The sequence below is a fragment of the Lytechinus pictus genome, chromosome 4, assembly GCF_037042905.1.
Source record: "Lytechinus pictus isolate F3 Inbred chromosome 4, Lp3.0, whole genome shotgun sequence".
Classification (NCBI taxonomy): Eukaryota; Metazoa; Echinodermata; class Echinoidea; order Temnopleuroida; family Toxopneustidae; genus Lytechinus; species Lytechinus pictus.
The window spans coordinates 5515719-5543060 of NC_087248.1; the positions used below are offsets into that span (position 1 = coordinate 5515719).

Genomic DNA, 27342 nt, shown 5'->3' on the forward strand with positions numbered 1-27342 from the left:
AAACAGAGTTTGAAAAAAAAACGAAATAGCAACTATCTAACACAATTTAATCATTTATAGAGTATTTATTGGGATTTGTACAAATGGCATATGACAGACATACATACAAGTTATAAAATAAGTAATTAGATAATAGTGTGCAATGATCCTTCTATACATAATTAAGGACATGGTTTATCCTACTTAATATACTTTTTTTTGGGGGGGGGGGGGATATCTACAGAGTATATGTATAGGTACGATACTAGGAGGTGATGCAATATGTAGTTCGACATTACTTGGAAATCTATCCAAATAAATCCACAAATTTGAATGTATCCGAGGCATAAAACCTATACAAAAATGTCTACCTCCTGCTTAAAATGAAGACTTACTATTAAAGTACCAATATCTGGAACAGAAAAGGCACCTAATGAACCTTTCCAATAGTCTGAGCCACTCTTTTCCTCACAGAAATCCTGCCAGGTTCTTCTAATCCAAATTTCATTGAATACAAAACAATTGGGGCTGCTGTAAATCCACATAATGCATTTATAGCAGGAATAATGCAAAGTCTTTGCCAGCTGATTTTTACTGGCATGCTCATTGCTTTGCTGATGATGAATTGGGTTTTTGGAAATATGTGGCTCTGATTATGGGAAGGTGGATTACAAGCAAGCAATAGTGAATCAATATCAGGGTTCCCGGCTTTTCAAGAAAAAAAATTTCCCAGATGAAGTTTAAAAATTCCCTGATAATTATTTAAACCCATTCCCAGTTTCGCATGTTTTCTAAGTTGTTGCAGTGAATTACATGTATTTTCAGTATATAAACAATAATGTAAAACTAATTAGTACCACCATAACCAGTCATTCAATGGATTTTGTTTCGATATGCAACAAAATATAACAGAGTCTGACTGACTACCGTGCTTTCAACTTTTGGGCTGATCAAAATTCCCTACTTTTGGTATTTCTTATCAAATTCCCTGACTGGAAAAAAGCAAAATAACTTTCCCTGATGGGCTGGGAATCCTGAAAATGATACAAATCTTTACACTTTATAAAATGATATGTCTATATATTTAACAATACCCTCTAAAAAGCCAGTGGATGTTTCCATTTTATTCCATAAGAATCACTTTTAAATAATTTCTCCCAAAGGCTAAGTAAATATAGCAGGATTGGGGGTGGAGGATAAAGATTAGTATGTCAATATCCAAAATCCTTTATAGAGACTGGAATTGGTGGTAAAAATAACATACGTCCAGAATTTCTAAATCATTTAGTAGGCCAGTTTTACTTCTAAATGGTTCACTGAACTATACATCAAGTGCCCATAAAGAGGATGGAACATACAGTATAAACCTAAAACAGTATACAAATCCATAATATTGACTTTACATACATATTGCAGTTGTGAAGTTTGATAAAAAAAAATCCATTCCAAATATGTGTTTTGGGCAGCTTCATATGATGCCAAAATGACTGATTAAGTATATATAAGTCACTCATGGTTCATCAACTACAGATTATAGTATACTTGGGCTCTAGAAAGACATATCAAGTATCTACTAGTCCTAAAAAATATTTAGTTTTTAATTTTCAATTATGCAGGATTTCAAAATCTGTGGATACATGGAGAAAAATTATGCCTGGTGGCCTCACAATAGAAATCCTTTTGAATGGTGTTAAGGTACAGTATCAAAGGCAAACGTTAGACAGCTGGCAGCCATCTGTTTCGAGGAGTTTTTTAATATTTTTGATTTTTTTTTTAATTTCTCCTCGTACACAGACAGCTCACGATCGTGCAGCCGCCACTAGGGGGTTAACAATGGAAAATCCCCCCGACAGGGCTCATCGAATTTTGTCTTTATTTCATAAAAATATATGAAAAGAACTGGACCAAAATAAAGATTAAGATTCCGTTTTCGCCTGAAATACACCAAAATGGGGAAAAATAGACTTAAAAGGAAAAAAACACAACAGTGACTTACTTCGGCTGTTGCGCAACTCCCACTTCCCTGGTTTATCCGAACTTAATACATAAACATATGGCCATTGAGTCCCTGTACAGATCAAGTTAGAACTTCGGTCTCTGTAATTGGTGAGTGGAGCCAATGGAGTTCAGCGGAACAACCAATAAACAGAGAACAAAGCTTTTGGTCTAACATTAGACATGAAACCAGGCTCGGATCCAAGGGGCAAAACTTTTCCTGAAAACTGGCACAAGAGCCAAGATGTTTATTTGTATACTTGTAGGAAAACTAACAGAAGAACAATTTTATCAAGTCATCTCCGAGGGGCCATGTACTGAGGTTTAATACCATGGCACTGGCGCTTTAACTTGGTTATGTCGTTATGAACCTGGAAGCAGATAACCAATAGCATCGTATCGGAGGGGCCGAGTAATGAGGACATCTTCTTGGTGAGTTCATTCAATAGGTAAATATCAATGAAAGAGAGAACCAGATTGTACTCGCTGACACTGCATAAACATTGCACATCTGTTTGTTTTATCAGACCGCATAAGGGATGTCCATGCTTGTACGTACCACACAGAGTGCTACAGATACTTAGACATCTTTGGAGGAGCCCACTTATGAGGACTAATTCATTAACCAACTTGGATTTCACAGATCATAGGTTACAAGATCACAATTCTAATATTACCTCAGAGTCATCTTACGTAGTAGAATAAGCCTGTTTACATTTCACCACGGCAATAAACAGTTATCTAAATGTTTATTCAAGTCCTCTGAGTTTTGTTTTACTACACAGCAGTTCCTCTCTCAAGGTTCTGTTTGATCTCTGCAGTGTACTTTCCATAGAAACGTTCAATCTTCTTGTTGAATCTCATGTTACGTTCATTGATGTAATCAACGTCATCCTCCTCGTTAAACGCTCTTCTCCTGCTGTACTTTTCTCTCTTTTCAATCCTGAAAATAAGCAGACAAAAAGAAGCAATTAACTTAGTCCACTGTAGTTGAAGAGCCCTAAATCAAAGTCTAACCAACGATTAACTGAAAGGTGTTCCTAAACTTAAAGAAAACATAGTCTCTCTTCTCTAAACTCTTATTTTGCTGGGCTATAATGAGCATTTCTCTGATGGCCAAGTCTCGGCCATTGCAAATGGTGAAAGTAGATAAAAATTGTTCATGTTACCCATGAAATGATTTTACATAAATTGCATGGTCAATTGCTCTAAAATATTTGATAATCAATTATGCTAGTATCTATATGCATAAAAAATACTCTAATGCAATAAAACAAGCACTAAAACTGCTATTTTTATATGAGGTACCATTTGTAGGTTTTAGAATGTACTTTATTGATATTATTAAATGATTATGTTTTAAATATACTTTTTGGTGTTTATTTTTTTAAATGAATTTCCTTTTTTTTTTAACTGCTCATTGCTCAAATTGTCAAATGAGTTTATGAGGCACCTCAATGAAAGAAAAACTCACTGTTTATTGAGGTCATCCACCATCCTATTAATTCCTTCTTCTGTATCCTTGAATTCAACCTGTGTGAGAGTATCTTGATCAGGATAGATGTCATCTCCTAGCTTCTCTTTCTGCCTCTCATAACCATCTAGGTCTGGCTTCATCTGTTTGGTTAGACGCTGATACTGACGGAAGGTAGCCTGCTCATAGTCTGGTAGGAATAGAGATTAGAAGAAATAGAATTGATCAGGATAGATATCTCCTAGCTTCTCTTCTGTCTCTCATAACCATCAAAATCTGGCTTAATCTGTTTGCTTTAATAGACACTGATAATGACGGAAGGTTGCCTGCTCATAGTCTCGTAGGAAAAGAAGAAAAAATTGATCAGGGCCCAGTGACATGGTGCTTAGCAATCGATCACAGGGCAAATTTCTATGACTGATTGCATTGGTTATTGTATATGATCAATCATAACAATCAGCTCCTTGATCAATCACTTAGGTTTATGTAACAGGCCCGAACTGAATATTATTTCAAGATGATGAAGTGGATCCTAATCAAATTGATGTAAGGTCCATATGGGAGGGATGGAGGGAGAGAGGAAAGTAGTGAGCAAAGGTTGCAATAACGGATCAACTTAACGATGAGATAATGACATACCTGCAAAGCCCTGATCAGGATTCTTCTTCTTTTTCTTCCTCTCAAACCTCTCCGCTTCCTCTGCTGACATATTTAACATCTTCACTCTTTCATAGTCTTCCCCTCTAGCTTCAGCTTGCTAGGATATGATCAAAATAAATATAGGATTCAAAGTATAATGATGATGTTGATGTCAGATGACGATGATTCCAATGATCATGATGATGTGGAATGGTGATGATGATCATAATAATATTAGTCTCATACTAACAATGATATGTAAACTTATTGAGCACACACACCATCCAGGTTTGCTCATGGATAATAAATACATTTTTCTTGATGGTCTTTAATAATACTCCAAAATTCAATAGGGACTATTTTCCCCCGAAATATCCAATAAAAATGCCCTTAAAAAAATTAATTTGAGTGATTACTATGTCTTGCTTAGAAGATAGATGTTTAAGTTAAGTCATAATGAGTACATGTATGTACATTGGATTATGGCGCTCTATCTCAAGTACATACAAATATATTTACCTTCCTATCTTCTTCATCTTTAAGAATCCATTCATTTCTTCTCTTCTGCGCTTCATGGTTAACCGGTAATTTGTTCCTTCTATCCTCCTCAACAAGCTCCACATGGTTTAATTTTCTCGCTTCATTCTGAGAAATAAAAACAAAATAACAAAACTATTACAGTGGCTTTATTGTACAAAAATTAGCAAACAAATAGTCATATTGTTCAAGGCTATTTTCAACTACAAGTGATTTCAATGATATGTTCCCATTGAAAAGTTATGCACATATGTTTCAAATATACTTCAATATATCTCTGAAACAAGTCATACAACTCAAACTATGGCATTAAAGAGTTTCTGGTTTCATGAAAATGTTTTCTTTTTTTTCTACAAAATGAAAAATTTGGTCTCAGTCAATAAAATGACAATTGTTCAGTAGCTTATAACAGTAGTTTGTAAGTTAAATCCAATTCCTCATTTAGTCTTTTATTTTGGCATTATAATAGCCTTAATTTATAAACTGGCCCTTTGTATTGTTCTCTTCTTTACAGTTTGTTTGTCTTAACTTACATTGTGCACTTTTCATACCCATGTTTTTTATATTTGTATTTTTGTTGTAGGGCCTCCAAGGACAACAGTAGGCCTATACCAATTACTGATGGAGCCACCCTACTAAAAAACATACTTATAAATAAATAAATAAACATGATGCTTGATGTGATATTGATCACTCACCCTCTTGAGATGAAGGTTCTTAATTCTGTTCATTCTCTCCATCTTCTTCTGTGCCTCTGATTTTACCCCTGACCCTGACGCTGACCCGGACGATGACCCAGGTCTGCTTGAGGAAGAGGATGGAACATCCTTGGTCTATCAATTAATAAATCAACAAAAAATACTGTTAATGTTATTGAACTCATGTTCCAATCAAATCAATGTGGGTGTACTTCTTTAAAAACGTAGCTTCTGCTGCCTCCTGTAAAATAAACAAATAAATAAATCGATTGTCAAAGCGTGGACCTATTATTGATGGATATTCAACCCGATTCTTTCTTTGAATGAACAAGATTTGTTGACTTACACTGTAAGATTAAGTGCATCTTAATTCTTATGAGAACATACAGGTGATTTGACACTACATGTATCGCAACTACATGTACCAAGGTGTATCTGACCATCTACAGTCAAAGGAACAGTTTTCTTGGTATTGGTTTTTTGATGGTTAATGCCCTGTATCAGAATATGACTTTCAAGCAACATGCTTCAGATTTGGAGCAGCAAAATTCAGGAAATATAAAATGCGTTATTACTTATTATCCCATCAGCAAACTTCTGCTCACAATTGCAGTACTGGAAGATACATGTACATTTTTTTAGATTTTCTAGAGCATAAAGTTTCAATTCTAATAAAAGGAGAAATGCAACAACCACAAACTTTACACTTACAATCAGGATTGGGCTTAATTACTTTCTTCCATTACAATTACACAAGTTACTTTTCAATTAAATTACATTTTTTCGTCAATTAAAATAACCAATTACTTTTGTCAATTACAATTTCAAATACTTTCTACAAAATTCATAAATGAAATAAATTTGTATTCTGTATGATTATCTATATCTACTAACACCACCTACATGTACATGTATTTCAACACAATTCTAAGTTACAAAGAAACTGACAAGTTAAAGAGCGTGGATTCTGCCTATTACACTCTTTGATGCTGAATCAGTTGACATGTAAAAAGTCATGAAATCAAATCATAAATTAAGTAATTTATTGTAAAGTAATTGATGTAATTAAAAGTAATTGACAGTAATTGAAGTCCAATTACATTTTTTTCAATTATAATTACTTTCCCTTTCAAAATTTCCAAATACAATTACAATTACTTACAAAATTAAATTAAATTAATGTAATGGATCAATTACCTTGTAATTTAGCCCAACCCTCCTTACAATACATGCATAGGTACATATGTTTGTACAACAAAAATATTTAGAAAGCTCATAATTTGCCATAAAAAATATATCAAAATAATCCTCATAACGATGAAAATTACATAAAATTTACAGAAATTTTAAGAAAGTAATTTCGGAACTTTGTGATCACCATTTCATAATTACATTTTTACTAGATCTGCTACTACTTGTAGACTAGTGGACTAGTATCACTATCAGTCTCGGACAATATTTAAAAAAAAAAAGTATTTATTTTTGCCATTTAATGCATGAATTTCAAGAAAATCCAAAGCAAAAAGTGGTGTTTTTATGTCTTACATAGGCACAATATATGATGTAACTACCATAATTTCCAGAAAATAAACAGCAGCCCAAAAATCTGGTGGTTAAAAAAATATTGGCAGGTGATAACATTTTTACTGATTAATCATTCAAAGATCAGACGATACATTGTACATGTATATCATTAATTTTGGTATTTTAAAAAACTTTTTTAAATTTTTTTATTTTTCGAAGAATATAAATTATTTCTTTGTAGAATAAAGAAAAAAGATCATGAAATGGCAGTATTGAATATCAAAGTTACAGTATGAAAAGGGAAAAAGTAAAAAAAAAAATTGTTGAGAGAAAAAGGTGGAAAATAAATGAAGAAAAAAGGACATAATTTATTGCATTTTTTTTATAACCGATTACGATTACATGCAAATTGTAGAGCATTTTCCATGCAGTTTTAGCTGTAAAAAACAAGTTTTCAATTTCATCACAAAACAACCAGGTTTTTTTTTAAAGAAAAACATTAAATCAATAGTAATCAAATGAATAAAACAACCTTTATAAAGAATTTTTTCAATAAAGACTGTCTTACCAAAAATTAATTGTTTTATTAACCAACAAATAATTATATTAAAGGGGAATCCAGCCTTGGCCATAAAATGTTGTGTTGGGAAGGAGAAAAATAAATCAAACAGAACGGTGAAAGTTTGAAAGAAATCGGACAAGCAATAAGAAAGTTATAGCTGCTTTAAAATTGAGATCACTAATACTACATGTATGTAGATTTCAAATTGGCAACTGCGTAAGTAAATTATGACATGGGGCAAGGATAACTTTCCCATAGGCCATGTACTTTATTATCAGGGATTTGTGTTTTTCTCCTAAGTACCCATTCCCCTGGGGCAGTAATCTAAATATAACCCAGGTAGTATATTGTTGTATGTCCTCATGAAAGAAAAATATAATTTGAAATAAAACTTTTTGGAAAAATGACATTTTAGCCATAATATGTATTGGAGTACATGGAATAGTAGTCCTTGCCTTACATCACTATGACATCCCATATGCGGCCAATTTGAAGTCTCCATGGGTATAGTGATTACCAATATTTACAACTTTTAAAATTCATAACTTTCTTGTTGTTTGTCCAATATTGTTCAAATTTTCACCTATCAACTTGTCTGATTTTTTGTTTCCTTATAAAACAACTTTTATTTGGGTTGGATTTCCCTTTAAACATTCTATGTTTCTTGGTTGTTCCAGAAAATTCAAACAATGAAGAAACCTAACAGTTAAAGTCAGCTTATTGATGACAATTAAATGTTTCTTTGGATAAACCGCAACTGACTTTTCAAGATTATGAAGCGGGAAAAAAGATGCTGTTCATTTATTGGAAAACATGGTATTTTTGTATTACTTCATGCTTCAATGAATTTGAAATGAATGAATTTTTGAAATGCTAGACTGCTTGTGATAAAATGATTACACACATCTAATTTAATTTTTTTTGACAGCAAAACAGTATAGCTTTTAGGATTTAACATGCTAATACTTCATGCTATTTTTATTGGAAGGACATTTTTAAACTTTAATGAAATGCTGATAACACACATGTATTTTAAACCTCTTTGGAGGCAGTACAGTAACTTTTTGGAATTAATGTTATCACTTCTGACTTTATGGTTATGGCTTTAGTCTTTATGTAAACGGGTATTTACTTTCGATTTCTTATAATGATGTATTAGATCTACTTTTAATGGCTTTATATGTTTAATATGGCATTTTTCACGTTTATCGACTTGAAGTTGTGAACAAAACAAATTTTTGATAGTCTATATGATACTTTTGATAGATCCTAAATAAATAAAGACGAACTTGAACTTTTTTATTTTGTAACTAAAAAAATTGTATTAATTCTGGATCAGGATGTGTACACTGCTGGACCAATTGGTATGAATGCAGCGGGTGAGAGAAGGCACGGTGATATTTAGTCGTATCGTAGGTAGCTCTTTTCGATCTTTGACTTGAACACCTCTAGTCAGGTGGGAGATGGTTCCAAGCCAGAGGGGTACTCACAAAAAAGATTGTTTTAATTGTTCAGTGTTTGTTGATTGAATAGTGTAACCTTTATTGTGGTTCACTAGTACTTGTCTTTCTAAGATATTCTGTGCTTGAAAGTCATTAAATTGTTTTGTTTTGACTTTCCGTTTTGGCCTTATTTTAGTCAAGAAATTCTCAATAGGAAGGGCTGGGACTAGCCTGGAGGCGTCTGGAGAGTAAAAATCATGGTACTATACGTACCCTCACTCTCCAAACGCCTGGAGCGGCTTAGTATGCCTCGCTATAGAGGCTAGGATTACCCAAAAAATTTAGGTCTAGTTTCACCAATTTCTATTTTTTGTTAATCGCCCAAACTTTTGTACATGGGCAAGTTTTATGTTTACCCCCATTTTTTATCAAATTTGTATATTTTTATTTCTTTATTATTCTTAAAATGGAAGAAAATTAAGAGCAAGAGTATTCACTTACCCCGTCTGTTTACGTCGCCATTTTGCAGTCTTTTGTTATCGATACCTAGATACCAAACGCAGCTCTACAGTGTAGAGCTGCCAACTTGGATTAAAAAATTACTTGCATCTGCCGATAGATATCAGGAATCGTAAAATATTTGTTTTAATCAATAAATATCACATAAATTAATTTATGATATTTATTAACCGAAACAAATATTTTATGAATCGTGATATTAATCGGCAAATGCAAGTAATTTTAAAATTTAAGTTGCAGCTCTGCACGCGTTTGGTATCTAGGTATCGATAACAAAAGACTGCAAAATGGCGACGTAAACAGACGGGGTAAGTGAATACTCTTGCTCTTAATTTTCTTCCATTTTAAGAATAATAAAGAAATAAAAATATACAAATTTGATAAAAAATGGGGGTAAACATAAAACTTGCCCATGTACAAAAGTTTGGGCGATTCACAAAAAATAGAAATTGGTGAAACTAGACCTAAATTTTTTGGGTAATCCTAGCCTCTATAGCGAGGCATACTAAGCCGCTCCAGGCGTTTGGAGAGTGAGGGTACGTATAGTACCATGATTTTTACTCTCCAGACGCCTCCAGGCTAGCTGGGACCAACCCCTCGACCACCTTGAAGAAGGAAGATAACTTCAGAAGTTCAGGACTTGTCGTCTTGAGGATAGTGTTTTAGCTTTTCTCTCATGCTGGTGATGCTGCCTGGGGCTGGGTTGCGAGATGTGTAGTCACCTGTCCTGTGATAAACCTCACACAGCTCACAAAAGAGTCACAGCTCTGATTTATAGTATTATAATTCAATTGCTCCAAAACACTGCAGACTTCCTTTTCTCCTGTTTACAGTATTATAGTGAAACATGACTTAAATCGTTAGACGTTAGCAGTCATGCTCTTTACAGAAGAGAGGTGACAGATTTTAGATTAGTATGGCGCTAGTGCACTTTCGTACCCCCGCCGAAATAAAGCAGTGTTCATCATGACCAGAACCTGGGCCGCTAGTTCCCCGGCGCGGCTGGCTTGCGCCTCGAACAGATGAAATCTGCGGAGGTTCTGGGACGTTGACGCGATCGCGACGAGTAGGAATGCCGAAGCCAGGGCCATCAACAATAACATGAACATCACAAATACCAACATTTATTACTAAAATACACTATACAGAGATAACTAGCACGCCATGATGATAATTACTCTACCAGAACTAATTGTATCTGACAAAAAATAATGAAAATAAATTCTAACCTGATCACAGGAAGCTGCCATTGTTGTACGAAATAATGTCCTCGCTCTACATTAAACAAATCTTCAAATAAAAAATACGAAGAGGAAAATTTTATATCAGCAAAAATAATGAAATAAAAAATATTTCATAAATTTTTAAAGTTTTTATTATTATTATCATTAATTTTAAAAGTATTACTTTTTTAGAATTATTGCTTCGAATATTCGACTACATCGGAGCAAAAATTGCAAATTGGTGTGGCTTGTAGTTGTGGGTCGTTGTTGTTTGCCAGTTTCTGTCAGTGGTGAGGTTTTTAAAATTTCATTTACACCTTTTTCTAGTATTCTGTCGGTAAAGTCTGCCAGATCTAGGTAAAATGTTAGATGTTGACATTTAGAAATACTAGATTAAAGAAGTGCAAAGTCTATATTTTCATGTTTCTAGCGGCAATAGCGTGGTCGAAGGTGCACTTGCTACGACACTCGACAGCTGTCCCCGCCGGGACTCCGGTAGTCCGCCTGCGGGGCCAGGCCGGCGCCGGGTTGCTCCAACCCTGCATGCTCAGGGGTGGTATTCTGAGATCCATTTTATCTCAGATAAAATAAAATATTTTATCTCCGTTAAAATCAGTGAGATAAAATACCCTTAAAATCTCTCCGAATTGGTATTCTGAGAACAATTTTATCTCCATTTTATCTCTGTAAGACACACCTATTTTTTAATCAATATCCAATTAGAAACGCGCTTTTATAGCTCTCTCATATCACTCAACCAATGGAAATCCATTCCGCTAGGAGGTGTGGCGAAGGAGTGAGATTGCGTCAATTTATTGACTTCAATACGCTTGCACTATACGCCTGCGCGTCCTTACAGAGATTTCTTTTTAACAAAAATGGAAATAATCTCATCTTTTTTTCGAAGTCTATATCGCATCTTTTCAAGCATCATTTCAAAGACAATATTAGTCAAGAAAAGTCTTATGAAATGCTTCCTGATTGTACAGGAATAACTTTAAGGTGTTGTTCTCAATGAATATATCATTTTTCTTAATTTTCATGCTAACATTTGGAGTTAATTCACCTAGAAATATCGACGAAATCAACGTTGCGGAGATAAAATAGCCCTTACCCTCTTTTAAGTTTATTTTATTTTTTTCTTCAAAGTAACTTGGGCGCAAGCACATCACCCGCGTTGCAATGGCCAGATACGCGATGGGTATGTCTACGCAGCCACTGCTTTGTTGTGTATCATCATAGATACGCAAGATAAAATTTATACTCAAGATAAAATTTTTAATTTTATCTGAGAGATAAAATGTCATCTCAGAATACCAATTTCATTTTAAGAGATAAAATAAAATATTTTAAAGATAAAATGACCTCAGAATACCGCCCCAGGGCTGTGAACTGGACTAACCAGGCACTGGCACTATTAGCTTAAGTATGGCAGTGTATCCTATTGCCGGACACCTTTATTTCAGTGCTTTAAAAATGACAACTAGAGGAAATACATTCAAGAAAAATTCACACCTGCTATTCCAAATATGAAAATTATGAATATGATAAAATTATTTTATATTTACCAACCATTTTCTTTGGCTTTGCCTTTGCATCGCACTTGCCGCATACCCCTCCACGAAAAACAATTATTTTCATGCGCGACAAATTACATCATGATTCTGGACGCGCGCCGGACGGGTAAAGATATCCTTGATTATAATGATGTAAGAGCAAATTTGTGTGATTTTTTTCTTCTTATATCATATCATGAGTAAATCTAAGTATTAGGCCTCCCTATTTGTTTTTTTTGTATCGAATCTGAGCAGATGTTGGTAATAAATTCGTGTTTGATAACTTATTTTATTTTGTCTTGTTAGCTGCATGTTCCATGGCACTTTCCAATAATAATATGCTCGCGTTCGATCGTGACGCTCATCAAGTTCTATCGATGCGCTGCCGATCGACGGCTCTAGCTTTACTCACGGTAAACCTTGCGCACGGGTACCTTGAGAACTAGCCATCGACGATCACCCACAATACACCACACCTCATCATTCGATCGAAGGAGTGGACAAGATTGAAATTCGGCAAATCAGGCCCATATATCCGTTAGAAAATATATCAATTGTTAATACAAAACTATGTTATATGATATTTTAAGCATTTTCTGTCATTTTTAGAGATAATTAGGTAAACGTTGGATTTTTTGCCTTGTTTTTGCAATCTTGTTCTATGTATTGCTCTGTGAAATTGAATTGCGGAAGTCTTATGGTACGAATTTGTTTTAGAACGCAGTAATATGCGCGTCCGGAATCATGATAGTGTCCGGTGATACAATACGTGACTATACTAGTATTTACAATTTTAGCAATTTGATTATATTACTTTCATTTCAGGATGGCAAGAGGTCATTTTGATTGCTATTCGCTAGCAGTAGCACTAGCTAGACAGCCGGCAGCCGTCTGTTTTGAGGAGTTTTAAATTTGTTTTTTTTTTTTTTTTTTTCTCCTCTTGTCTTACAGTCTAAAGTTAAGAGGTCTTACACAGAGTACAGATGGCTCACGATCGTGCAGCCTAGTCTTGAGGACTCCATGATGATGTTTTTTAAATATTTTGACATATACTTCAAAATGGAGTCTTGAACCGCCGGCCATACTATTAATAATATGAGTATTAAGAGACACATGTACACAAAGATGGATTTCCCTAGGAAATCCATAGTTAGAGGGTGAAATCGGTTTGTAGGGGTGAACTTTATTTATCTATGAACCTTCATGCGCCTAATGCGTATAAAGGGATAAAAATTATTTCACTATAAATGGTAAAAATGAGACGTTTCTTACCAGACCGATCTCCTGTAGATCCCTCGATCCGTTTGTCAACAAAGCAAAGACAATAGGCCTGACCCTTGAACCGCTTCGTCATGACGTACATCCGATCAGCGATGCCGTTTTGAAGAACAATTTATAGATAAAATTTATTATTTCACAAATACTAAAATTTGATATGCAATTATAAATAATTAGTAGTATATACTAATTATTATATAACATGAAACCTGATATATGTTTACATTGACTAGCACACTGATTGGTGTTGGCACTAGACAGGTGATTGAACTTCCTTATTCTCTTGTGTGGAGAAATCTTTGAAAACTGAGACCGTCCCTGTAAACTGAGGCAATCCCAATTTTATTAAATGAAATGTGAAGTACTCTAATTTTCTCCTCATTGTCAAGTGAAACAAAGATTAATTCCTCCCAGAACACCTGGAATTTGCATTATTCTAATACTATATGGTTCAGTTAAGTAGGCCCTTATTGTTGAATCTGTAAAAAATGAAATATTGTATAATGGAAACAATAAAAAAAGAAGAAATGGTGAGTGAGGGACATCATCGACTGTCTTGTTTGCATGTCACTGAGTTGTGAATACAACTGTTTTGTGGGAAATAAGCGAAACTTTAAAATGCCATAACTCTTATTTTACATCCGATTTAGATGAAATTTTCAGCATTATGCTAGTTTGATTTTTGTCTTTTTAATCGAATCAACATTTTTCTGGGATGGACTTGACCTTTAAATAAATCATGATAATCAATAATAAGGTTGTGAAATAGGAGGAGGAGGATAATAATACTAGGAAAATGAGGAGAAAATCAAGACAAAGAAGAACGAGGTGGAGAACAAGAGAAGAAGGAGAACGAGGCAGGAGGAAAGTTAGGAAATAATACAAATTCAAGAGGAGAAAAGAGAAAAACTACATGTAGATTGAATAGATTCACATGATAGATCATGTGAATCTATTCAATCTACATGTAGTTTGTTCATCTCCTTTGTTTTTCTCTTTTCTCCTCTTGAATTTTTATTATTTCCTAACTTTCCTCCTGCCTCGTTCTCCAGAACGCTTGTTTTACTTTACTTGGATCATCATGGGTTACATGTATGCAGGGCTCGAATTAAGAATTCAGAGGCCCATATTCTGAAGTCAGGTTTAATTTAAACTCTGGTTTAAATTTGTGGTTTAACTATGGGAAGCCAGTTGTCGCATAATTCTGTAAAAGTAGAGGTTGAATGTATCAGCTCATTTTAGTCTCAAATAATTCTTAATTGTCTGGGAAGGATGAATAAGATAGTTGTCTTCACCATAACGCAATTAGGAAAGAGCACAGTGAACATTAGCAGAGCTTCCAAGTCTCCCGGATCCTGCGGGAGAATACTGGATTACGATCCAATCTCCCGTTCTCCCGACCCCATGCCAAAATCTCCCGGATAATCAGGATTTTTAGCTGTTAAATTGTAAAATTCGTACAAACGACTGTTTAACGAGTCTAGCATGTTCAACTCCCTAACACCAACGTGGAACCACCTTATCACATTTTCATTTTACCCAGTAACTTCTACCAGTTTTTGTATAATCGTACATTAATTTCGCATGTAAATAAAGATAATTTTACTGAACGACTGGTGAAGTAGTCTAACAAGCCATTTTATTTCCGGGTTCTGCATGTGTGTGTGATGAAAACTCTTCAGCGGTACTCCATGCACATGGCCCCCGATGCGCCCCGGCGCGGCTCCAGCCCGCCGCGCTGCGCCAGGAAGCTCCGAGAATTAAAGTTCACGAGCACTGCGAGGCATTTTTCGTAAGCTTGCGTGCGCCTTATTCGAGCTGAAACTGTGGATCAACGATGGGATTAACAAGTGGATTACTTTTTTACACCTCGACTTTCAATTTCAGGAATAATTTTATTGACAATCTTGAAGAATTAGAAGCAAAGTGGAGATTTTTTCGCCTACTTTCACTTGGGTTGATCGGATTCGAACATTTTCTCTTTCGAGTTTCGTGAGTGAGCTAGCCTGGCGCTGGCTGGCTGAGCTGTGCGTCCCGATTCATCCACACTACAATCGCATCGCCAGTGACCATGGAGATCATGGAGATGGAGTCATCCAAGACGACAAAATACTTGTCGAAGTATAAAGATAGTTTTCAAGCAGAATGGGACTGTGTGACAATTTTCACAGGAATCCCTCAGAGACTTTAAACAGTCCACATATAAAGCTCATTTACCATGTTTACCACTTCTGCAGCCCCTTCCCCCTCTGGCCAATTATAAAGGTATTTTCATGTTGAATTCATTCTTTTATGAATTATTAAAAAAAATCTACTGTATATTGCCTGAAGTGTATATTTAGTCAATGACAATTCATGAATTCTCTCTAATGTGCATTTAATCTATCAGAATTTTTTTTGATGGTTTAGACAGCTGTCGGTTACTATCAAATGTTGTTTCCTAATGTGTTTTGCTACCCAAAACTCCCATCCGTGGGACAACGTTCCGCCGCTCCCTCACAAAATCATACCTCCGCGAAATCTACTGGATTCTATCATCCCAATGTTGGCAGCTCTGCATTAGAAGCATTCAATGAAATTATGAAAACATAATTTTGACATATTTGGCTTCCCATAATTTTAGCACAAAGTTAGACCATGGTCTAAGTTAAACCTGACTTCAGAATACGGGCCAGAGAGGCAAAACCATTTTTAAAAGGGCACTTGATGAAGAGGGAAGGTGATACTCATGTTAAGGGGCATCCAAGGCCATTAAAAGGGCATCAATAGTAAAACGTACTTTTCAATAGGACACTTGCACTGGGTTAGACAGGCCACCAACGCCTCAAGAAAAAGGGGCTTGCAATTTTAGCCCTAATTCTGTAAATATTTAAAAGGGCATCGATGCCATTGTGAGGGCATTAGTCTGAGAGGCTTTTGCGTTGGTTTGCTGTGGGTTTATTCGAGCCTGGTTTAGGTGCTCTCTACGATTTTCTTTTGTTCCATATACACTACATGTAGGTCTTGACAGTCATCTACCCATTCTGTATCTGCCTTGATACTATTTTCATCAGGATCAGGTGTTGCATAAATAACATTCTCTTTGATTTTGTTTAGTTCCATTTAGTTCTTGACCATGAATCCTCAGACATCAACCAACCAGTCAGTACCACCCTTGGTACCAATTACATCAGGTTCAGCTGTTCAAGGAAGTGGAGGAGGAGGAGGTGTTCCCAAAGCAGCTGTACCCTGTAAAACACTTCAGGAAACCATCAAGGCCATTGAAACTCAGATTAACGTGAGTATACTACAAACAAAATTATTTCTTTTCCACGTGCCATACATTGATTTTGATGAAAATGAAGTGAACATATAACTGAATATTACATTCATGTGAAATTATATTTTACTGTATGTATGAGAGGTTCTGACTGAAATAGTTTTAAAAATTAATACTTCTGATTTTATAGCTCAGTCGGTAGAGCGGGAGTTTCGATTCCCATCATTCCCACTTTGTGCCCTAGTGGCTAGTGCCCTTTGGTAAGGCAGTTATCCTCATTACCAGGTCCCTCAGAGAGGACCTTAAGCCGCCAGGTTGCTTGCTTACAAGCATTCGTGCTTTCTTAGCAATCAGGTAAAAAATAGCCACCATTTATTATTTACTAGATTATTTTATTAAGGGTTACAAATACACCATAATTCAGGTTGCATTTCTTTGGCCTGTATTGGAAATGCCTCTCAAATATTCTCTTACAATTCTTTGTAAGAAGAAAACCCAAGCATACATTTCACCATTTGATATGTATTTGTTAGATGAAGATCCAGAAAGAAAAAAAACACAAAATAAAAATTATTTGAAAAATAACAGGATTTGAACCAATATACCGTATATGAAACAAAATATATTTAACATAGTTTGTTCATGAAGACTAATTTTTGGACAAGACTTTACTTTCTACTAAAAAAAGAAAGAATTAATTTCTTTAATTCTAGTATAATACTTCCATGTTAACGGTAATATGTTCTTTGATATTTCTTTCGTAAGATTATGGAGAAGATTGGTCAGCTTTCATCAAAGCAAGAAGGTGACTTGACTAAGCTTCGCGAACTTCATCAGAAGGCTTTGCAGGAACAAGAGAGGGTAAGGAGTTGATATGATCTTCTTCTAAATTACTTAGTTCTCAAATTAAATAAAAGTCACAAGAAAACAAGGAAAAAGAAAATAGTTAGCATGAAAGTTCAGTTGATATTGATGTAGTCATACATTAATATCAACTGGAACTTTCCACTATTGTTTTGTACATACATAGAATGACATTCCCACATCATCCAGGTAGAAATCTATTCCATAAAGTATATCCATTTAACTAGGTATCTTGTGAATTATAAATATAACTGATATATTTGTAATATGTACATACATGCATAACATAAAGATATTTATTTATCCCTATACTTGATTGTCATTGAGATTTTCTTAAATTTCTCAATATATACATTTTGTTCTCCATTCTTACATTGTGTCATGTGCTCTCTGCAGAATTGTGTATTTTATTATTATTGTTACACTTTTGGATTGCCTATTTAATTTCTAGCTCCGAGTTGAGAAGATGCATGGTAGTATGACCCCTATTCATCAGCAACCCAACTCGGCTACACAGGCAATCAAGTCTATAGCATCTAGCAGCAACAACAACAGCAATGTTCAGGTTTGTACTTCTTTCCACAATAAGGAGTCTTTCCTCTCAACATTTCCATGTGCATAAGTCAGAAAATTATGAAAACAGTAATTCTGTATGGATAGCAGATGTGTTTCAATCATTCAGTGGTCACATTATACAATTTTTTTGACAAATAGAAAAAAAAACTGTTTTGGGATATAAATAGTATCAAATTATTGATCTTTCAGCTTTCGAATTTGGTAATCTTGCTGTAAAAGGAAGGCTGTTTACTGTTGCCTTTCTGACACAGTGCAAAACTTGCATTTTGGATCACATTCATATATGTTATGACATAGTTCATAACCCCCTCTTTATTGTGACCTTGAGCGCCTTGAGCACATAATCAATGTTATTATTATCTGCTTCCTTCCATGGAGTATATTTCAAGAAGATTGTGTGGCAGGGGGCTAATAGTATGGGGGGGGGTTAGAGTATGCTGCTCTTGAGATCCTAGCTGCCCCTTGGAACAACGTCTTGCCAGCTCTGTGCAGATAAATGAAACAGGACAAAATTGGATGTAAAAATATATTACCATGAACTCTCTCGCAGAACGTTCACAAGGAATCATGAATTTCCTTTATCATAATCCAGCTTTGTGCCAGTGGTAGTCATAATACATCTCTCACTAATCACAGCATTCCTAATCCAGCAGATGCATAATTGAGAGTAACTTGAGGAAAAATCCCCTTTTTTTTTTTTCAGCTTGGTGCGAGTAGTAGCAGTAGTAGCAGCTCTCACTCACTGCAGCATTCGTCATCTAGTATACGTGATACGCCTAGAGAATCCCCCATCTCAATGTCTATAGGAGCCGGTGGGGATACAGGAGGAGATTCATCTAAGGTAGGGATATCTTATTGGTATTATGTATATGCTAATTGTGGTAATGTATGAAATCCTTTGTCAAAGATGTCTCCTACACAGATTTATTGGTTTGATAGTAGTTCTTTTCATGGCAGAGCGGAACTTGAAGTTAACATCCAAACCCTTTTGTAATAATAATAATAGTTACATTTATATGGCACTCAATACTAAATGTTTCTAAGCTTTTTAAATGTAATTATTATTACCCTGGTCATCAGATCCTTGCATGCCCTTAGAGAATGTATGCACTTTCTCCACTCCCTGGGGAGCATTCCGGCAAGAGTTCTAACACTTTAATTGCTAGGCATACCTAATAGGCTCTTGTATCCTACAGGGTACCCATTTGACTGGGTGGAGGGTGGATAAAAATGCAATTTTCTCAGAAAATTTAATTTGTGTATTCATTACATTATCAGACATACAATTTCATACCTGTTTTCATAAGTAAATTATTTTCAGTTATGAACTATTTCAAAAATGTGAACGTATAGAATTTATACTACATGCCCTTTGAGGTAGTTGCTTGATGTCACAAATTCAAAATGATTAATAACTTTCATATTCTCTTATGCATTCTCTTTCAAATCTTTTCTTAAGTATCAGATCTATCTAATTTTAATACTTTTATGAAAAAACCTTTATTGTGAGGGTGAATGGAATCTTGTTTTTGTCATGATTACTGCTACCATTTGTGAAGGATCAAATTTATCATTAACGACTTATGCATTGTTTACCAAGGTTTATTTGTTGTAATATTTTTGAAGATCCTGAACAAGAAGAAGATCCAAGATCTTGTGAGAGAGGTTGATCCAAACACACAGCTTGATGAAGATGTTGAAGAGGTAAGTCAGCTCATCTACAACTAGTACTATGTCTTACAAGACCATTATGTAGGGCACAAGTTTATCCAAGTCATCTAAGGCTTTGGCCTTTTGATTTATAGAAAAGTTGCCTTGCCCTTAAAATATTGAAATTTAAGGCCTGATCATGAGTCTACATGTATAAAAGTTGCAAAAAAAAAAACAACATTCCATTGAATGTTCATTCTGTTGCTGTAGCTTGCCCAAGAATTTTTTATAACAGATTTGTGACAATCTATCCTGGTCTGAAAATCAATTATTGTTGATTTCTGTCTTGGTTGACTTAGAGTGTTAGCATAAGTTAGAGTATTATCATGAATCTGTTGAGCTTTGAGCAATATGGATTGCTTAGAACATGTTAAACCCCATTGATCTTAGATTAAATTGATACATACCTCATAGAGAACAAAATTTTCTTTATTAAACAAACTTTAAAATCCAGTAATGTCTCGAATTGATGGGTAGATTTGACTGTATTTACAAAATAATTTCTTTCTTCAGAAATTAGGGTGTAGTCTTCATTGAGCAATTTTAGTATGTGTCTATTTGTGTGCCTGATAATTGATTTTCAGTGAACATGCATATATATATTTTTTCTTCTATTTTATATTTATTTATGAAGAAAATAATTATTTAAGTTAATTATTTTTATGTGTGTTCGAATTTGAGAATAACTATGATAGAACAATGGAAGTACAGTGTATGCAATGATATTTTAGCAAATTCACATGTTATATACCCCTTTTTAATGCCTCCTTGACAATGATAGATGAAGGATGCTCACTCTCAATGTTTTTTTTTTTTCTCCAGATGTTGCTTCAAATAGCTGACGATTTCATAGAGAACATAGTGACTGCAGGCTGTCAGTTGGCCAAACATAGAAAGTCTTCAACCCTTGAAGTCAAAGATATCCTTATGCATCTAGGTGAGTCATGGTGCTTACATATAGTCCACTGTGTGAGCTGCAATGTAACTTAAAAACATTAATGCTGTGATATAGTCTGAGTGGTTGAGGTCGTTCCCCTCTCAAGTGAAAGTAATTTGTATCCTGGAATTTCACCCAGAAGTTCCCAAAAAGAATGAAAATATGGATATAACTAATTTTGATTTTTTTTTATTTTCTCGAAATGAACTTGGTTGATTCTTACATTTTTTTCTTATTTTTTATTGCTATTTGCTGGCTCTACATGGTGAAACCTTGTAATGAATGATAATTTTTTGACAAACTTCATTTACACAATAATAATCTTGTTTTACTCTCTACTTTCCTTGATATTGAAACTAAATTTCAATAGAACATGACAATTGATATTTCATGAGGAACCTCTCCACAACTCGAAGTCAAATCTCTTGTGATCATGGGAATCATTTTGATTTGAAGAGAAATTTAATTTTGAAGTGGTGAATAGCATATGTTTTTCGTAATTGGGGGTGTTTCACAACGATTGAGTGTGAATTATAGTTGCACGTTAATTTTAATTGCATCACGGCATTGGTCAGATCATGCATACAGGACGCGCACTACCGCATATCGGTCAATCAGGTTGGGATTTAAATAAGTCAAAGTCACACTTAAATCTTTGTGAAATAGGCCTGGCAGTAAACATCGATTGATCGAATGGCTTGCCGCCGATTGTTAATCGATTAGCAAAATTGACACTAATCGAATGTTCGGCAGATCCCGATTAGACACTTGGGATAACTCCATTACTCAAGTAATAGATAACAAAATGACAAGAACAGTGATAAAAATTGTTTTTAAAATACTTGATGCAGTTTTAAAAATTGATGTTACCGATGTAATTTGCCAAAAATGAACAATGCTTCTATCACATTCACAGTTAAACACCAACCTGAAAGAGGTCCGAAAATTATAATCCCACCCGGCCTTGCATGCCCTCGATACACAATTTATGTTGTATTCATCTATAACTCTATGGTTGCATGTCTATGTGCTTAAAACAGAAAGTACACACACACACAACGGGCTGACTTGAGCCGATATGTGATTGGATATTCGATGGCCAATGAAACTTATTGGGAGACAGAGAAGAAGCCACGGACGTGCCTTCCCATTAAGGTCGTGACCCCAGAAAAAAATTGACCCCTCCCGAACTCTCTGTTTGTGGGTGTGTGTGTAAGAGAGGGAGAGAGAGAGAGAAAGATAGCGGTGGGAGCAGAATTCTTTCATGTTTCAAAACAATGCAATCTCTTTTAGCCCCTGCCCCTCCCCCACTCACACAATCAAAATAACATCCGACACGCGCCATCACCTACTACTAGTAACTCCAGATGTCGACTAGTCTCCCAAAATAGACCCAGTTATAGGTCAAATGATAAAAATGTAATTTTGAAAGGTACTTCAAATGAAAAATATTTTGCAAAATATTTTTAACATCGTGGGCAGTACCACAGGTGGGGGTTTGGGCATGGTGTGGGCGATGGATGAAATTTTTCAATTCATATAAGGCACCACATGGATGTCTGTCTCAAGGAATACTTTATGAACGAGTTGTTTACAGAGACGTAAAATGGATTGTAATTTGGATCACCCGAGACTAGGCTGATTCATTCATATGCAGGGGTGTTGCACTTGGAGGGATGCATAATACAAGCATTGATTTAGGATAGATTTTTCATTGGAACAATAAAGTGAAAGTTTTAATCTCATTTCATATAGTTTCTATTGAAATAGAAATGAAAGAGAAAGAGAAAAGGCTTACTTTCATTTATGAGGAACAGATAGTACTCTACCCTAGATGTTCAATAATAAAAAAAACCCTATTTGGGAGGTCTTCTCAAGTAGGTCAACTATTGGCTTAGAAGACATGATTCCCGATGAACAATCGAATGATTTGATTGTTTTTTTTTCAGGAAATAATCAAACGGTAAATTGACATTCGTCCCAGGCCTATTGTGAAATATCCCCTGGGATGTGCGATTCTTAAAGAAATATGTCTGACAGAAATTCACAGTTGTGTGTGGAATACAACAATAGCTACATTGATCAGATTATGCTCAGGGCATGAGTACCAACATGTCTTCATCAGTGAGATTATGTGTCAAATATCATGTGTGCATCGGTATTTTAGCATGAATTATAGGCACACTTAACTCTTTGTGTAACAATGTTAGGTCTATAAACTTGTTTCGACTTAAGGGAAATTCTGTAAAATGATCAACCTTTTTTGTACGTCCGATCCCCATTGTATCATTTGCGAAAAAAAATATTTCTTTATCAATCCTCTATGTTCGGATATGGAATCAATAAAATAAACTAGAAACTTGAAACATGGGTGTTGATTTCTATTATGGTCTGTAAAATGATCAACCTTTTTTGTACGTCCGACCCCCATTTTTCTCAAGTCTTACTTTACTTCATAAACTGACCAAGTCATGGTCCTTTGAGAACATTACAGATTGTCAAAAGAAAAAAAATCAGAGACAGAAAATTTCATGAAGGTCCCACATATAGGGGGTTGGACGTACATATTTTCTGGAATTGCACTTAAGTGAATATTTGACTAATAGAATGTCCACACATGCATTTTGTTTGTATTTTTCACACAGAGAGGAATTGGAACATGTGGGTACCAGGCTATGCACCAGAAGAGGCACCCAAATCTCACAAGAGACCAGCATCTACAGAGGCGCATAAGCAAAGAATGGCTCTTATACGAAAAACACTCAAGAAATGAACAACATTGGAATATGTTGCTTTTGATATATGAACTGTGGTGAGAGACAATACCTGCAGACACAATATGAACAGAACTTTTCATATACTATGGTAAAAGACAACTCCATTCAGATATGTGTACATAGGTGATTATGTATCGTCAGAGAATAGGCCTTCTATGTTGCATGTGGATATCATGGCACGGACCAGTGGAAGCGTCTGAATCACACGAGAGACCAGCATCGACAGAGGCACATCAACAAAGGATTGCTCATAACAGTCGAATAAACAACATTGCATTGGAAGATGTTACTTTCCAAACATGTTCTGTGGTAAAAGATATATCCTTTCACATACATGTATATAATTATATATGTGAAAATTGATTTAGGATGGGTAATTTCCATGGCTTGCAGATATCATATCAGGCTATGTGCCATAGGAAGTTTCTACATGTAAATTTCACAACAGACACCAGCGACAGAGACTTAGATAAAAAAGATGGCTCTCTTATGAAAAACACGAACTATATTTGAACATATCCATTCCTTTTAAAATATGGTGAAAGACAGTGTATTTCAGATACTATATAGACCAAGCCTTTCAGATTTTAGAGAGTTTTTGCAGTGGCGCAGAATGAATCCTACAGTGTAGCAAATTCATTGAAATGTAAGTCAAATCACATTGAAGTCTTTGCTGAGGGTCAGTGAATCTAAACAGCTGTTTCGTCTGACTCTGGACAAACTTCATATTTGCCATTTTTCGTCAGCTCTGAAACATTGGACGAAACTGCTTTTCCAATTCACCGACACTTGACAAAGATTTCATTGTCGTTTGACTTGCATTTTCACTGCATTTGCTGCGTTGAAGGATTGATTTTGCGCCGCTGTGCGAAAACTCCTTTTTTATAGTGAAAACAATGCCTTTGAGATCCATGGACATAGATGATTATGTGGTGATTGTCGGTCAATAGGACTTCTCTATAGCAATTTGTGTTTATATCCTCTAAAGGGATCATCCAATAATATGCTTTTCACACTGCATTTCCTTAACCCAATACTATCTTTTTTTTGTTTCAGTCTTTTAACCCCATACTAATTGCTTGGCCAGGGTTAATGCCCAGCTCGTGAATATTGATGATTTTGCCACACAGAGCGTGACTGTGCAATTTCGACTTCTGTGATTGGCTAATGCTTAGCCCCACTTTTCCATAGCCTGGTTTCGTTTCACACTGCATCTCTTAGCACCGCAATTGACCGATGTGTTGGCTCAGTTGGTAGAGCGTTCGTCTCACAACCGGGAGGTCTGGGGTTCAAACCCCGGCCGCATCAGACCAAAAGACGTTAAAAGATGGGAGTTGCTGCTACCCTGTTTGGCGTTCAACGATTAAAGGGATAGAGCCTCGTCGATCTGGCGCTGCACAGCGGCTGCCGGTCCCACGATCAATTGGGCAAAGCAAATTTTCGGAGTACAGTATTTCATTTCATGTCTATTTCGAACAATACCGGTAAATTATGGATTTTCATTCATTTTTGTCTCACCTGCATAGCAGAGTGAGACTATAGGCGCCGCTTTTCCGACGGCGACGGCGGCGTCAACACCAAATCTTAACCTTAGGTTAAGTTTTTGAAATGACAGCATAACTTAGAAAGTATATGGACCTAGTTCATGAAACTTGGCCATAAGGTTAATCAAGTATTACTGAACATCCTGCCTGAGTTTCATGTCACATGACCAAGGTCAAAGGTCATTTAGGGTCAATGAACTTAGACCATGTTGGGGGAATCAACATCAAAATCTTAACCTAAGGTTAAGTTTTTGAAATGTCATCATAACTTAGAAAATATATGGACCTAGTTCATAAAACTTATACATAAGGTTAATCAAGTATCACTGAACATCCTGCATGAGTTTCACGTCACATGACCAAGGTCAAAGGTCATTTAGGGTCAATGAACTTTGGCCGAATTGGGGGTATCTGTTGAATTACCATCATAACTTTGAAAGTTTATGGATCTGATTCATGAAACTTGGACATAATAGTAATCAAGTATTACTGAACATCCTGTGCAAGTTTCAGGTCACATGATCAAGGTCAAAGGTCATTTAGGGTCAATGAACTTTGGCCAAATTGGGGTATTTGTTGAATTACAGCCATAAATTTGAAAGTGTGTTGGTCTAGTTCATAAAACTTGGACATAATAGTAATCAAGTATCACTGAACATCCTGTGCGAGTTTCAGGTCACATGATCAAGGTCAAAGGTCATGTAAGGTCAAAGAACTTTGGCCACGTTGGGGGTATTTGTTGAATTGCCATCATATCTCTATAAGTGTATTGGTCTAGTTCATAAAACGTGGAAATAAGAGTAACCAAGTATCACTGAACATCTTGTGCGAGTTATAGTAGTTTTCAAAATCAGCACTGCTGCTATATTGAATCGCGTGATGCAGGTGAGACGGCCAGAGGCATTCCACTTGTTTCATTTTTTCAATTGTGGTGCTAGCACCTCAATAACCCGGCTTACCCTGCTTTTTTGCAGGGCCATATAGTGCTGTACTATTTACCGTGCTAGCGCACTTTGCTAAAACGTGTGAAACTGAAGTGGGCTAAGCTTACCCCAGGAAATTGGTGGGGCTAAGACCCCCCTTAGCCCCACCAATTCCCTGCGGTTAAGGAAAATATGTGCAGTGTGAAAAGCATATTTATAAGAAACTTATCGCCATCATGTCTAAATACATGAAAGCTAGAAGTATGAACATTTTGCGATTAATATGTAAACGGGTGATTATAAAGTTGAACATCTAAGTAACCTTGGCAAGCAGAAGCCTCTTTGAACTCCTGAGAATAGTTGTACTTGACTTGAAATGAAATCATGCTATATGAGGGGTAAACTGCTCTATTCGTCTACTGCCAACTCATCAATTCCATCCATCAACATTTCGCCTAACACCCATTTGGTCCAAAAATCACTTCTTCTAATAACCAGTTGGTCTTATACCCATTTTCTTTTCATTAATCTCGCCCAGTTAACACTGAATCCAATTAGAGCAAATGGTTTATGGACTAAATGGCTATTGGACCAACTGGTTATTAGACAAAATGGCAATTAGACCATGTGGATAGTGGATGAACTGATGGTAGACCAAAAGATAGTAGACAAGTTGGTCATTTGACGAAATGGTACTAGACCAATCAAATAAACCATACAAGGTACCATTGATTTCCAAACGATTAATGGTAAAATGGATTATCTGGAACTGTTTTCAACACCTTGGATTAATAAAATCAACAGCAAGGTTTGAATTAATCCAAGGCTTCCGTAGGCCGTTTTTTGTGCTAATTTTGGGGAAAAGCTTATACCTACATGTATCATACGAATTCAAGATGTGTTTCAAGATCATGTTAATCAAGTTGTCTTGTACCTGCTCAAATATAAATGTATGGAAGTATCCAGAATTTGTAATATTTGTTTTGTAAATAAATTGTACAAAAACACCAATGGTTGTTTTTTATATTTGTGATTTTATGTGTTGGAATTAAATTTTATTCAAGAGAAAGGATCACTGCCACAGCTAAGTAAATGTAAAACAGAATAGCAAATCTTTCCTTTTGGTATAAAAATCTCTCAAATGGCATGTCATGGTTCATTCTGATTTGAAGTTTTGCTGACATAATATACCTTCTCAAGCGTGAGGGTGCAAGACGCCAACTTTGAATTCTAGCAGCTGAAAAACTGGAATGTTAGATGATACTCCAGGATTATTCATATTACTCATCCTTTACAAAGTTTTAACCCTATCCAAAGTGAGAGGAA

General features: G+C 35.5%; 2 protein-coding genes across 4 annotated transcripts; one reads left to right on the plus strand and one right to left on the minus strand.

Moving 5' to 3' along the window:
• Positions 1 to 205: 205 nt before the first annotated feature.
• On the minus strand, positions 206 to 10670 carry LOC129259137 (pre-mRNA-splicing factor SYF2-like). Its single transcript, XM_064098194.1, has 6 exons — positions 10599 to 10670; positions 5323 to 5457; positions 4607 to 4732; positions 4088 to 4205; positions 3449 to 3638; positions 206 to 2917 (listed from the first exon to the last, which is right to left on the minus strand). The coding sequence occupies exons 1-6, from the start codon at positions 10617 to 10619 to the stop codon at positions 2752 to 2754; spliced, it is 756 nt and encodes a 251-aa protein (XP_063954264.1). The 5' UTR covers positions 10620 to 10670; the 3' UTR covers positions 206 to 2751.
• A 152-nt stretch (positions 10671 to 10822) lies between these two features.
• LOC129259136 (transcription initiation factor TFIID subunit 12-like) lies at positions 10823 to 27027 on the plus strand. 3 transcript variants are annotated; one of them, XR_010293313.1, is made up of 9 exons: positions 10823 to 10882; positions 16523 to 16703; positions 17451 to 17546; positions 18001 to 18114; positions 18829 to 18966; positions 19752 to 19829; positions 20658 to 20772; positions 23418 to 24718; positions 26168 to 27027. XR_010293313.1 is itself a non-coding variant. In XM_064098195.1 (8 exons), exons 2-8 carry the CDS (start codon positions 16542 to 16544, stop codon positions 23543 to 23545), a joined length of 831 nt encoding a protein of 276 aa, XP_063954265.1. In that variant the 5' UTR covers positions 10823 to 10882; positions 16523 to 16541; the 3' UTR covers positions 23546 to 27027. The 3 variants fall into 3 exon arrangements, 2 of the variants coding, with proteins under 2 accessions (XP_063954265.1, XP_063954266.1); XM_064098195.1 differs by having other exon boundaries at positions 23418 to 27027; XM_064098196.1 differs by lacking the exon at positions 10823 to 10882 and adding an exon at positions 10929 to 10949 and having other exon boundaries at positions 23418 to 27027.
• The last annotated feature ends 315 nt before the right edge of the window (positions 27028 to 27342 follow it).

What these genes read in the sequence shown, in the direction of transcription:
- LOC129259137 (XM_064098194.1), bottom strand. Translation starts at nt 10,619, where the DNA reads ATGGCAGCTTCCTGTGATCAG. An exon ending in TGGCAGCTTCCTGTGATCAG is followed by an intron (nt 5,458 to 10,598) that starts GTTAGAATTTAT and finishes ATTAATTGATAG; the next exon opens with ACCAAGGATGTTCCATCCTC. An exon ending in AGAACCTTCATCTCAAGAGG is followed by an intron (nt 4,733 to 5,322) that starts GTGAGTGATCAA and finishes TTTATTTCTCAG; the next exon opens with AATGAAGCGAGAAAATTAAA.
- LOC129259136 (XM_064098195.1), top strand. Translation starts at nt 16,542, where the DNA reads ATGAATCCTCAGACATCAACCAACCAGTCAGTACCACCCTTGGTACCA. An exon ending in CCATTGAAACTCAGATTAAC is followed by an intron (nt 16,704 to 17,450) that starts GTGAGTATACTA and finishes TTCTTTCGTAAG; the next exon opens with ATTATGGAGAAGATTGGTCA. An exon ending in AGATATCCTTATGCATCTAG is followed by an intron (nt 20,773 to 23,417) that starts GTGAGTCATGGT and finishes TTTTTCACACAG; the next exon opens with AGAGGAATTGGAACATGTGG.